General features: G+C 43.6%; 1 protein-coding gene across 1 annotated transcript in view; it reads right to left on the reverse strand.

Annotated features, from left to right (window-relative positions):
* Positions 1-14,700, reverse strand: part of adgrv1 (adhesion G protein-coupled receptor V1) — a 539,532-nt gene that overhangs the window by 164,735 nt on the left and 360,097 nt on the right. Inside the window, exons 80-82 of the mRNA XM_059969328.1 lie at positions 14,181-14,433; positions 12,567-12,706; positions 7,451-7,611 (exon numbers count right to left, since the gene is read on the reverse strand). Coding sequence (XP_059825311.1) covers positions 7,451-7,611; positions 12,567-12,706; positions 14,181-14,433 — 554 coding nt within the window. The remainder of the gene's footprint in view (positions 1-7,450; positions 7,612-12,566; positions 12,707-14,180; positions 14,434-14,700) is intronic.

The following is a 14,700-nucleotide window of genomic DNA, read 5'->3' on the forward strand; positions in this document are numbered from 1 at the left end:
GCTCTGCATATGTGGTGTTCCTGATAAATATCTCTACTTGGTGGTTAGAAACCCCGATGATCTACTCAGCAAATAACCCATACTGTAATTTAAATGTCTTAAAGTGCATTTCAGCCAAGGATATTTTGCTGTTGATTTAAGAAACTTAATGAGGTTATTCTGTAGAACACATGTGGATTTCTTATCTTGAACAAAATTTCAAAGTTCTAAGTAAATTTATCATCAAAGTACATACTTAAATGTCACCATATACTACCCGGAGCTCAGTTTCTTGCAAGTGTAGAGTTATGTTAACACTGAGGGACTCTGATGATTAGCTAATAGACCAAGCAGGAGTCACAAGTAGATCAGGCTGGAAGAGGGCCGCCAACTCGGTCACAGACCAGGCAGTGAGCTCCTGCAATTGAGAGTCATCATTGGCAACCCATGCCTGGGACGGCAAGGTCTCAGCTCAGCACCCTTCCAATGATGGGGGAGTGCAAGTGCAAGGGATAGGGGTGACACGGTCCAGGCAGAGGTAACAAGCAACGAGGACGAAAGGAGGGTGTTGGGTTGGGGTCACAGGATGCCTGGACAAAGGGGATCTTCCCAACGGCAGAAGTTTGGAGACTGCAGCCCTGGTACATTTCTTTCCTTCTGCAGTCCGTGAATGGCACTCTCCCTCAACCATCACAGCTGCACACGTGGGGGCTGAGAGAGGAACCTAACTGCAAGCTTTGTGGTCAGCAGGGTTCACTGGCACAAATAGTGTCAGGATCAAACCAGCTTTAACACAAGGCTGGTATAGGTGGTGCCACGACAGAGTCCTGCTGTCCCTTGCTGACGCACTGGAGCAGGAGAGGTGTGAAAAGAGACCAGCTGGCACAGAGTCCAACAGGGCAGTCATTTTCATCGAGGAGAGGGTCACACCAGTCATATCAAACAGGCTTAAATCCAATCTGCTGCAAGCTGCCAAGTCATGGGAGATGAGCGTCGATGTGGAGAGGAAGATGTAGTTCCTGGAGGCGGCTCAAACCAGACATCGACTGTGGTCCACCGAAGACAAGAAAATCATCCTGGTGGAGTTCACCGTACCGTGGGAGAAAGGATGCAAGGGGGCCCTGAAGTTCCAGTCCTTAGTCCAGGGACAAAGGATGGCAGACGTAGACATTTCCCAGGGAGATCGGCTGTAAAGGGTTCCTGGTGAGGCTGGCATGGAGGTTGCTGTCTGTGCTGGGCCTTGATGAAAAGAGCAAGAACCAAGCAGCTCGCAGGGTGGGAGAGGAAGCAGAAAGATATGGAGCAGGTGAGAGGAGTTGAGCTGTAAGTCAGGAGCAGATGGGCAGTGACTTGGCCACCACTGCTGACCCACCAGCTGGAGAGTGTAGTGGTTCAGGTTGAAACACTGGGCACCACCTGACAACTTCAGCTCTGGCAAAACACGATGGTCACCTCATCAGATAGCTGTAGAGAGCACCCCAGTGTATGATGCAAATGTAGGATACTAATGTGGATTTCCTATCTGAACAAAAGTTCAAAGTAAATTTATTATCAATGTACATACATATATGTCACCATGTACTAGCCTGCGATTCAGTTTCTTGCAGGAATTTACACTGGAACCACTCTGCCATGGACGGTCCCAAGTCCAGCTGTGAAAAGAGCAGAGTTGGGTATGGGGCTAGCAACTCCATCCTGTAAAAAACCGTTCTCACAAAAACAGCAACAGAAGCTCCAAAGATGTCACCCCTGGGAGGAGAAGGATTTCTGACGGGCTACACCTTGAAAGACTGAGAGACTACCAAGGACAGAGGAATTCGGTCAGCTGCTTTCAGCGGCCTGTGCCTCAGCAGGGGTGATAGGCTCAAGAAGAGGAACTCTCAGCTGGACAGAAAAATACAATATATTCAATGAAAAACTACACACAAAGAGTCAGAAACAACCAATATGCAGGGGAAACTGAAAATTAACAATACTGAGAACACGAGAACTTGATACCTGAAGGATCTAGGCAGAGACCAGTAAGCAGGGATGAAGAAGAAAAATGAACCAAAGTAACAAGAGAAATAGAGAAAAATATTGATGGGGTGCGGTTTGCTTACAGAGGAAAACGTTTGGAGAAGCTGAGAGAAGAGGGCCAGCAAGGAGTCAGTTCTGAATCTCGAATCCGGATTGAAACTTCAGGGCCGGAATAAAGCAGCAGCTCCTGGGACCGAGAGCAGATAATAAACTGAAGTTTAGCTCATTTAAGCGCCCAGCCAGATTAAAAGATTAAGATGTTGAGGATGAGGGTGAAGGATGAACTGGTGGTCAACTCATTGCTCCATGAAGTACCTCAGTGCTGAACTGACTCCGCAGCTGTGACCTGTCGCCATCGGCCTCAAGTCAGTGCTGAACCTGGCTTCGTGGCTGTGGTCTGTCGCCATCGGTCTCCTGGATCAGCTGCAGAGCTGAACTGGCTCCATGGCTGTGGATTCATATTCAGAGACTCTGCAGTTCATGTTTTGTGTGATATTTGTTCACTTTGTTATTGTTTGCACCATTTATTTATTTTCCCACAGGTTGGGTGTTCGACTGTCTTTGTTGTGTGGTTTTTTTTTTGTAGATTCTATTGTGTTTCTTTGTTTTGTAGCTTCTGCCAGAAAATGAACCTCAAGTTTGTATATGGTACACATACTTTGATAATAAATGTACTTCAAACTTTGTTGTGCTTAAAACCACTCATCATCATCTCATACGATGGGAAAAGCCTGACCCTGAAAGGTTTTGAGGTAACACTGTCTGAGATCATCTAAATTGAAATAGTCCCATTCACGATTTTTTAAAGTCAAAAAGCAATCTTTGAACAGATACTGCATATCATCATTTCTCTGTGCATCATTCTGTAGTTTACTGAATAAAGCCGAAGACATTAAGTGATGCGAAAGCATAAGAAACAGTATTAACAAAGCTGCAAGTTTGAGTCAGATGGGGAACACAGCTTTTATAGTTACAAAATATTCAGAGGTGAAACAAGAGGACAGAAAGAGTCCCTCTAGTGGGTTGTAATGTACTGTAGATGGAGAAAAAAATTAATACTAGGGAATGTCTCTAGTCATAAAGGCAGACTAGGGAAGCAGAGATTATTTAGAATGTTAAAACCACCGCTGTAGTGTAGCAGTTAGCATGACGCCACCACAACCCAGGGTGTCGGGGTTCAGAATCACACTGCACTTCCTGTTTAGTTGGAGCACCTGGAGGAAACCCACACATTCTATGAGAAAGACATCCAAACTCCGTACAGAGGACACCGAGATTCCAAGATTGAACTCCAAACGCTGTTGCCACAAGCTGTAAAAGTATCTCACTAAACACTATGCTACCATGGCGCCACTAGTTATGTAATCCATAATATCCCATTCTGGTTTATAAATAAAATAACATATTCAATAAAGAATTGATTGTTATAAACATGTTATCAAGTAACACACACAACATGCTGGAGGAACTTAGCACGTCAGGTAGCATCTATGGAAAAGAGTAAACAGTCAGCGCTTCAAGCCGAGATCAGTTATCAAGTAAGGTTATTATAAATTTAAAGCCTTCTATTCACCATTTAGAACATAAGAATGTAAGAAATAGGAGCAGGAGTCGGCCATCTGGCCCGTCGAGCCTGCTCCGCTATTCAATAAGATCATGGCTGATCTGGCCATGGACTCATCTCCAACCCTTTTTTCCAATGCCTTTTCCCCATAACCCTTAATTCCCCTAATACGCACACATCTATCCAACCTTGTCTTAAATATATTTACTGAGGTAGTTTCCACTGCTTCATTAGGCAGTGAATGCAACAGATTCACCACCTTCTGGGAAAAGCAGTTCCTCCTTATCTCTGTCTTAAATCTACTCTCCTGAATCTTGAGGCTTGAGTTCTAGTTTCAACTACCAATGGAAACAACTTTTATGCCTCTATCATAACTATCCCTTTCATAATTTTATATGTTTCTGTTAGATTTCACGTGTGTTGCTTTGGATTTCCAGCATCGGCAGACTTTCTCGTGTTTCAGCTTTCCATTCACTTATTGTTAAAAATAGCTAGTTGATTGGAGGTTTTAAGGCCTGCAGCTTACTACTATTGCCAAAACATTGCTCCAAAAAAAAAAATCAGGGCGCCACCTTAGCAGTTCACTGTGTTGGAGTTCAATTCCAACATCATCTACACGGAGTCAGCACATCCTCCCCGTGCGGTGTGTGGGTTTTCCCAAGGCACTTTGGTTTCCTCCCACACTCCAAAGATGTACCTGTTAGTAGGTAATTTGTCATTGTAAATTGTCCTGTGATTAGTTAAATCGGGGTTACTGGGTGATGTAGCTCGAAGGTCAGGAAGGGCCTATTTCATGCGGTGTCTCAATTTATAAGTAAATCAATATGCATCAGAATCCCCACTTAAGTGTAAACATGAAAAAATCTACAGTTGTTGGAAATTTCATTTTGTGTGTGCTTCCCTATTTAACTATGTAAACAGCCATCTAGAAATTTGATAACGTTAACAGCAGTATTTTGTACTACACCAATGACACACAAAAAAAATCAACTGGAAGTGTGGAAATTCATGAACAAAATTCGTGATTTTGCCTTAAGCCATTCATGTCTTTGGCAATCTCACAAGGGTAAAAATCCAGCACACACAATGGCTTTCCGGGACAACACGAGAGATTCTGCAGACGCTGGCACACACAAAATGATGGAGAAACTCAACAAGTCAGCCAGCATCTCTGCAGAACTATAAACAGTCGTTGTTCTGGGCTGAGATCCTTCAAAGGGATTTATGAAGGGTCTCAGCTCAAAACATTAACAGTTTATTCTCTGTCATTGATGCAACCTGGAATCAATTGTGTGTTTATTCAATGACGTACTGTACGTCAAGGCTGCTCCACCTTCAGGCCACTGGTGGAAGTGCAACCTCTCAGTGCCTGAGCAGCAGCAACTGGAAACCAATTCAATGAATCACTTTGAAACCAAGAGCTGATCCTGCACCACTTTAGACAGCTGGCATCCTACCCAGGAGGAAACACCAGATTAATGACCTTTACCACTACTACTGAAATATTACCGTAAGACCACAAGACATGGGAGCAGAATTAGGCCATTCAGCACATTGAGTCTCCTCCGTCATTTCATCACGGCTGATTTATTAACCCTCACAACCCCATTCTCCTGCCTTCTCCCCATAACCTTTGACACCCTCAAGAACCTACCAACCTCTGTTTTAAAGATACCCAATGATTTGGCCTCCACAAGTATAATAGCAATGAATACAGGCTGTCCCTGGGTTACGTACGAGTTCCGTTCCTGAGTCCGTCTTTAAGTTGGATTTGTATGTAAGTTGGAACAAGTACATCTGGTATTATTTAGCGTCAGTTAGTTAAACGTTTGTCTTAGTATATAGTATATAATTTACCTTTCTATGCACATAAAGCACTTAAGAAATGTATGTATTCCAATAATTAAACCACTGCATTGCTTAGTAATAATTGTAGCTTTCATTGGGGCAGGTCCTTTCATATGTTCCATTATTCTCACTTTATCTGTTGTCCTTTAAAATTGTTCTGATTGTTGACTGATTGTAGCCTAACGATTTTCCAATGACGAATGGCGTTTCACCTCTTTCCAAACGCTTTATTATTTTCACTTTATTTTCAATTGCGTTGGCTTTCCGTCAATGGAACAGAAACACTGCGGGTAGCGGGTCCCAAGGTCCACTGGGTCCTAAGGACCACTGCACTAAATTTCCTGGGTCCTAAACTCCACCGCACTGAGACAGGTTAAATGGGACAAGTAGGGGCTGTTCTGGGTTTGGGTATTTGATCCTCCTCAATATTCCGTGTGGGAATTTAAACTGGAGGTGACACTGGTTTTTTTTACGAGGTTGAGTTGCGAGCTCGATGTCAACCCGGCACAGATGATAATGGGAGTCACTGGATCGACATCAGCCCGCCACGGGAGCGGTCTGTCACTAAATCGAACTCCGGAACCTCTGTTCTCCAGCCAACCGGAACGGGTGTGGGGCAGGGTCAGGGTGAATCTTACTAAGAAAAATTTAAGTCAAATACAAAGTTAAACACTCAACACAGTGTCAACGGCAACGATTTAAAATGGTGCACGACGTCGTGATCCAACTTAAAATGGCAGACGGTGTTCTCCTTCCTCGGTTCGTAAGTACGAGTTGTCCGTAAGTCGGAAGTTCGTAATTCAGGGACTACTTGGACCACAGATTCACCACCCTCTGATCAGAGAATACCAGAATCAAGTTTATTTTCACTGACATGTGTCATAAAATTTGTTGTTTTATGGCAGCAGTACAGTGCAGCACATAAAAAATTACTATGAACTACAAATGAATAAATTAATAAAGATTGCAAAAGCAGAATAGTGAGGTACTGTTCATGGACTGTTCAGAAATCAGATGGCAGAGGGGGAATAAGCTGTTCTTGAAACGTTGAGTGTGGGTCTTCAGTCTCCCATACTGCCTCCCATTCACTCATCTACAATCCCTTTCCATTTAAATAAAATTCTCTCTCTAGATTCTTCTTATCAAAGTGCCTAACTTCGGGTCTCCTCAAATTAAACATTTGTTAAATATCCACCCACTCATTCATTCTTTTTACACGCAGATGCAAGATCCAAGATTGCTCAATCTCATTTCCTGTGCACAAGTGTAAAGGAGAACAAAATAATTGTTAGTCCGGATCTGATAAAGCACAAAAAACCCACAAAAGATAAAGAACACAATAAATATCAAACCATAAGGTAGCTTATCTACTTAGATTTATTGTATGTCCAGAAAGTGAAGTTAAGCTGTACAAAGTGACTGACAGGAAAAAATAAAGCAGTGGAGTTAGTGGGTGGAGGTGTTGATCAGCCTCACTGCTTGGGGAAAGTAACTGATTTTGAGACTTGTGGTCCTAGCATGGATGCTATGTAGCCTCCTCCCTGATGGTAGTGAAATAAACAGACTATGAGCAGGGTGGGTGGGATCCTTTATGATGATAATAGCCTTTTCCTACATCTTTCTGCAGAGACCTCATATCCTCCTTGCTCTTCATGTCACTGGCAAGATTGGATATTTTACATACCATCCCCACCAGAAATTAATATAAATCATGAATAATTGAAGACCAAGAACAGATGTTTGGAGCATCTTATGGTTGCATTCTTGAACCTAAAAAGACCCTTTTAGAGTCATAGAAAAGTACAGCAGAGAAACAGGGCCTTTGCCTCATTTGGTTCAAGCCTAACTACTATGCCTAGTCTCAAATTTTATACACAAGAAATTCTACAGATGCTGGCAATCCAGAGCAACACACACAAAATTAGGTGTACCTAATAAAGTGGTCACTGTGTTCTTTGAACAATAACCTTCCTTACAGTCCAATCATCTTATGCAATAGGATCATGCACTTCCCCGAATTATGTTTCATTTCCCACCTACCTGAAATACAAATGAATGTGGCTGAGAAGAAGATTTCATTGTAAACGGGAAGTGTCTCTGTTAGGGCAGAGGCCGAGTAGGTGGACATGTGTGAGCAGGCACACTCCACAAAGTTACTCAGGTCATCAACCACACGGCAGAACTGGTTGCTTGATAGCCAGCTGTTAAAATAATCAAAGGATTGTTAGAGGTAAACATCTCAAGTATTACGGTGAAATGAAAACACAATCAAATGACTTAGTTCCTTCCAGTGGTGAGCCGCAGCATCAGAATAGAGGGGCGTCCTTTCAGAAGGGAGATAAGGAGGACTTTCTCTATCCAGAGAGTGGCAGATTTGTGGAATTCATTGCCACAGGTGGCTGTGGAGGCCAAGTCACTGAGAATATTTAAGACAGAGATTGATAGATTTTTGATTAGTCAGGGCATAAAGGGATACAGGGAGAAGGGAGGAGATTGGGGCTGAGAGGCAAATGGATCAGCCGTGATGAAATGGCAGAGCAGACTCCAAGGGCCAAGGGACTTAATTCTGCTCCTACAGTTTATGGTGTTATGGTAATTATTCTATTATGGATTTATTGAGTATGCCGACAAGAAAATGGATTTGACATATATGCACTTTGATGATAAATTTATTTTGAAGTAGGAAGACATGTGATAGAGAGTATATTGACTGGTCACATCACGGCCTGATATGGAAACACAAATGCCTTTTAACAGGAATTCAAACAAAAGATAGTCCATCATGGATAAAGCCCTCCCCACCACTGAACACATCTACATGGAGCGCTGTCACGGGAAAGCAGTGTCCATCATCAAGGATACCCACTATACAGGTCATGTACTCCTCTCGCTGCTGCTGTCAGGAAGAAGCCTCGGGTCCCACACCACCAGGTCCGGGAACAGTTATTACCCCTCAACCATCAGGCTGTTGAACCAGAGGGGAGAACTTCACTCGCCCCATCACTGAACTGTACTTACAACCTACAGACACACTTTCAAGATCTCTTCATCTCATGATCTCGATATTTATTGTTTACTTGTTTGTTAATCATTCTTTTATATTTACACAGTGTTTTTTGAACATTGGCTGTTTGCCTTGTTGGGTGCAGTCATTCATTGATCCTCTTGTACTTGCATTCATCGTGTATGCTCACAAGAAAATGAATCTCAGCATTGTATGGCGACGTATATATATTTGAGTAATAAATTTACTTTGAACTTTGGAATAACAGAGCAGGCCCCATGAGCTGAATGGCCTATGCGTTATGGAGTTAAATTCCTTAACGGTAATGTGCAGGTGGATTTGAACCCAGCAGAAGCTGGAGACCAATCAACAAGACCATACAGATTATCCTGCATCAAGCACCATTACACTACTTCTCCTGGAGTAGGTCATATAATCATAGAGCACTACAGTACACAAACAGCCCCTTGAATCCATCTAGTCTATGTCGAATTGTTTTTCTGCCTAGTCCTATTGTCCCACAGTCAGACCACAGTCCTCTACACCCCACTCATCCGTGTACAGAACCTACCCAGACTTCCCACACCCGGACCATACCCCTCCATACCCCACTCATCAGTGTACAGAACCTATCCAGACTTCCCCCGGACCATACCCCACTCATCCGTGTACAGAACCTATCCAGACTTCCCAAACCCGGACCATACCCCTCCACACCCCGCTCATCAGTGTACAGAACCTATCCAGACTTCTCCCGGACCATACCCCACTCATCCGTGTACAGAACCTATCCGGACTTCCCACACCCAGACCATACCCCTCTACACCCCACTCATCCGTGTACAGAACCTATCCAGACTTCCCCCGGACCATACCCCACTCATCCGTGTACAGAACCTATCCGGACTTCCCCCGGACCATACCCCTCCATACCCCACTCATCCGTGTACAGAACCTATCCAGACTTCCCCCGGACCATACCCCTCCATACCCCACTCATCCGTGTACAGAACCTATCCGGACTTCCCACACCCAGACCATACCCCTCCATACCCCACTCATCAGTGTACAGAACCTATCCAGACTTCCCCCGGACCATACCCCTCCATACCCCACTCATCCGTGTACAGAACCTATCCAGACTTCCCCTGGACCATACCCCTCCACACCCCACTCATCCGTGTACAGAATCTATCCAGACTTCCCCTGGACCATACCCCTCTACACCCCACTCATCCGTGTACAGAACCTATCCAGACTTCCCCCGGACCATACCCCTCCATACCCCACTCATCCGTGTACAGAACCTATCCAGACTTCCCCCGGACCATACCCCTCCATACCCCACTCATCCGTGTACAGAACCTATCCAGACTTCCCCCGGACCATACCCCTCCATACCCCACTCATCCGTGTACAGAACCTATCCAGACTTCCCCCGGACCATACCCCTCCATACCCCACTCATCCGTGTACAGAACCTATCCAGACTTCCCCCGGACCATACCCCTCTACACCCCACTCATCCGTGTACAGAACCTATCCAGACTTCCCCCGGACCATACCCCTCTACACCCCACTCATCAGTGTACAGAACCTATCCAGACTTCTCCCGGACCATACCCCTCTACACCCCACTCATCAGTGTACAGAACCTATCCAGACTTCTCCCGGACCATACCCCTCTACACCCCACTCATCAGTGTACAGAACCTATCCAGACTTCCCCCGGACCATACCCCTCTACACCCCACTCATCAGTGTACAGAACCTATCCAGACTTCTCCCGGACCATACCCCTCTACACCCCACTCATCAGTGTACAGAACCTATCCAGACTTCCCCCGGACCATACCCCTCTACACCCCACTCATCAGTGTACAGAACCTATCCAGACTTCCCCCGGACCATACCCCTCTACACCCCACTCATCAGTGTACAGAACCTATCCAGACTTCTCCCGGACCATACCCCTCTACACCCCACTCATCAGTGTACAGAACCTATCCAGACTTCTCCCGGACCATACCCCTCTACACCCCACTCATCAGTGTACAGAACCTATCCAGACTTCCCCCGGACCATACCCCTCTACACCCCACTCATCAGTGTACAGAACCTATCCAGACTTCCCCCGGACCATACCCCTCTACACCCCACTCATCCGTGTACAGAACCTACCCAGACTTCCCACACTCGGACCATGACACTATTACAGCTCAGGTTGTTGGAGTTTGGTATTGAATCCCAGCATCCACGGTACGGATTCTGCCGTGCTTCCCATGGATTTGTGGGTTTTCTCTAGGTGTCTACGTTTCCTCCCGCAATCTAAAGATGTACCAGTTAGTAGATTAATTGGTCATGGTCAATTTTCTGATGATTAGGCTCGGTTTAAATCATGGGTTGCTGGGGGACCCAGCTTGAAGGGCTCTTCTGCTGGCAGCTCGTTCTGCACTCGCACCACCCTCTAAATGAAATAGGACCCCTCGGATTCCCCGCAAATATTTCATCTTTTATCGTAACCCTATGACGTCTAGTTCTAGTCTCACCCAGCCTGAGGGAAAAAGCCTGCACATATTCAGCCTATCTTTAGCTCTTATCATTCTGTATACCTCTCTAAGAGCTCACGGTATTACAGGAAATTTACTGACATTGTCTGATTGGTAGGAGGCAGCAAGTGGGAATAAAAGGATCCATTTCTGGTTGGCTGCCAGTGAGTAGTGGTGTTCCTCAGGGGTCGGTGTTGGGCCCACTTCTTTTCATGCTGTCTATCACTGATCTAGAAGATGGAATAAATGGCTTTGCTGTCGAGTTCCTAGATGATATGAAGATTAAAGGAGGGGCAGGTGGTGTTGAGGAAACAGGTAGGCTGCAGAAAGACTTAGAAAGATTTGGAGAATAGGCAAGAGAGTGGGAAATTAAATACAGTGTTGGAAAATGCACAGTCATGCACTTCGGCAGTAGAAATAAATGTGGAGACTATTTTCTAAACGGGGAGTGATGCAAAGGGACTTGGGAGTCCTTGTGCAGAACAACATAAAGGTTAATTTGCAGGTAGAATCAGTGGTGAGGAAGGCAAATGCAATGTTAGCATTCATTTCAAGAAGTCTAGAATACAGGAGCAGGGACGTGATGCTGAGGCTTTATGAGGCACTGGTGAGGCCTCACCTCGAGTATTGTGAACAGTTTGGGATCTTCACCTAAGAAAAGATGTGCTGGCTTTGGAGAGGGTTCAGAGGAGGTTCACAAGGATGATTCTGGGAATGAAAGGGTTATCATACCAGGAATGATTGATAGTTCTGGGTCTGTACCAGCTGGAATTTAGAAGAGTGAGGAGGGCTTCTTACTAAAACTTTTCGAATGTTGAAAGGCACAGACAGAGTAGATGTGGAAAGGATGTTTCCCATGGTGGGGGAGTCTCGGACAAAAAAGCACAGCCTCTGGATAAAGGGGCATCCATTTAAAACAGAGATGTGGAGAAATTTCTTTGGCCAGAGGATGGTGAATTTGTGGAATTTATTACCCCAGGCAGCTGTGGAGGCCAGGTCATTGGGTGTATTTAAGGCAGAGTTTGATAGGTTCTTGATTGGACACGGCATCAATGTTACGTGGAGAAGGCCGGGGAGTGGGGCTAAAAAGTGGAAAAAGAATCAGCCATTATTAATTGGTGAAGCAGACTTGAGAGGACAAATGGCCTAATTCTGCTCCTATGTCTTATGCTTTTGTGGTCCATGAAATCTCTCATTTTTCTGTGTTTCAGAAATAAAGTTGTAAATGATTCAACTATAATTCAGGTCCCCAAGTCCCAGAAATATCCTTATAAATTTTCTCTTTCCAAACTTACTAATGTCTTTCTAGTAGGGAGGTGACCAGAAATGCACATAGTACTCCAAGCAGCTAATACATCTCTCCAACATCTTATACAACTTGAACGTAACATCCCAACTCCCGAATCAATGCCGTGATATATGAAAACCAATGTGACAAAAGCTCTGATTATGACCCTTTCTACCTGTGAAGCAACTTCTAAGGAGTTTTGGATCTGTATTCCCAGATCGCCCTGGACTTCTGCATAGCTCAGAGCCTGACCGTTCACCACATTTAGTGAAATGAAATGGTACTCGACAGAAAAGTGATTTAAAAAATGCCCACCTTTCAGCAGCTTGGTTCCACAGAAGGCATTCAGCTGTATGTGGAACAACGGCACCATCTGGATTATGAATCCGATAGACTACCTCATTGCCGTCTGCAAGAGGTTGTGGATCACGATCCTTCAGGCTTACTGAAAATATCTAGGAAAAAGCAAAAGTTGGAGAGGTACCATGCAATGAAAACTGCATCCATTATATACTATTAAATGGTTACAATTTTTTCAAGAAAATAAAATTGCTTCACAATACATTTTAAAGTAAAAGAAAATCTAATTATTTACCCTTCAATATGACTAAATTAACTAATTATTCATTGAAACTAAATTAGCTGAACCTGGAATTTTATTAACTAAATGCAATTATTGAGAAACAGTCATTAAGCACTGCACTAGTTTCTCTGAAATCCTCTCCTAATTTTTTTCTCGTGACATAGAAGATGACTATTTATCCCAATGAATCTATCCCACCTTTCAGAGTATTCATAACAGCATCATCCTCAATAAACTATAGGCTCTCATATGTCCATTAACTTCTGAATTGCTAACAACCTATGGATAATTTACAAGGGCACCAACCAGTGGGCTGAATCAAAATCAGAATCAGGTTTAATATCGTGAAATTTGTTGTCTTGTGGCAGCAGTACCAAAGACACAATCGCAAATTTAGATACTTCTGCATGGAGAGCATTCTAACTGGTTGCATTAATGTCTGGTATGGAGATGTCATTGCACAGGATGGAAAAAACTGCAGAAAGTTGTAAACTCAGTCAGCTCCATCTGGGGCATGTAGTCTCCCCATTCCTCACTTTTTTTCTTTTCTGTTCGGACAATTTATTTAATTTAATTATATACACATACTTCTTATTGTAATTTATAGACTTATTATTATGTATTGCCATATACTGTTGCAGCAAAAGAATGAATTTCACACCATATTTCAATGATATGTGATTCTGATTATTTTTAGATACTGAGAATGTCTCCAATGGTGGACAAAATCTCGGACTAGCAATGAAAGCCTATTATTCCGAACTGCTTTTCATCCTTGCATTTCAGCCAAACAGACAGAAAGGAAATTTTAATGATCCACTAATAAACAAAACAGCGAAGTAAATCAGAAATATATATACACATCAACAAAAGCACATCATTTGGAAAGGTAACAGAAGGTTTGCACCGGTCAGTTAAAAGCAATGGAAATTTAATTTTATTTAGAGATACAGTGGGAACAGGCCCTTTTGGCCTAACAAGCAACTCACCTATTTAACCGCAGCCTAATCATAGGACAACTTATAATGACCAATTAGCCTACTAACCGGTACATCTTTGGACTCTGGTGGAAAACCAGAGCACCTGGAGAAAACCCATATGCTCACGGGAAGAACATCCTTACAGGTGATGTTGAAATTGAACTCTGAACTCCGACATCCAGAACTGTAATAGCATTGCATTAACCACTATGTTACTGTGCTATTCCCTCAGTAAAAGACACAGTGAATTGTGTAACAGGCTGCTGGTTCCTTCTCCCATTTTATGTGACTGCCCTCTTAACCTAAATATAAATCAATGAGTAACTGTATATAATCTATATTTTCTGAAACCATTGTGATTCATACCTTATTGTTGAGTGCAGTTCCCTTTGCACTGGTTTGGAACCACTGCTGGCTGCTGTACTCTGTGAATTGCACATACTGACAGTCCTCACGTCCTGGATCAAGTGAAGTTGCAGACGAGACTTCGAGCAACTGCTCAGGAATTTGCACAGAATCACCATTTTTCCACTCAATCTTGTGCCCATTGATTTGTTGGGGATACCAGTGATACGATTTAATAGTGAGGTACTGGCAAGTGTCAAGAACTGTCTTGCCTCTGTGGAATTGAAAGAAAAGTAAAGAAATTAAAAATAAAACTAAGGCAGCTATCTTAGAACAGTTGAATTGAGTCACTTTGATTGAATTAAGTCAAAAGCTGTGCTCTTATTTCAAACGATATATAATACATTAATCTATCAAAAATTGTAAGCATACACTCAGTGGCCACTGTGTGTATGTTTGTGGTCTCCGCTGCTGTAGCCCATCCACTTCAAGGTTTGATGAGTTTTGTATTCAGAGATGCTTTTCTGCAAACTGCTGTTGT

This window comes from Hypanus sabinus, chromosome 5, assembly GCF_030144855.1.
Source record: "Hypanus sabinus isolate sHypSab1 chromosome 5, sHypSab1.hap1, whole genome shotgun sequence".
Taxonomy (NCBI): Eukaryota; Metazoa; Chordata; class Chondrichthyes; order Myliobatiformes; family Dasyatidae; genus Hypanus; species Hypanus sabinus.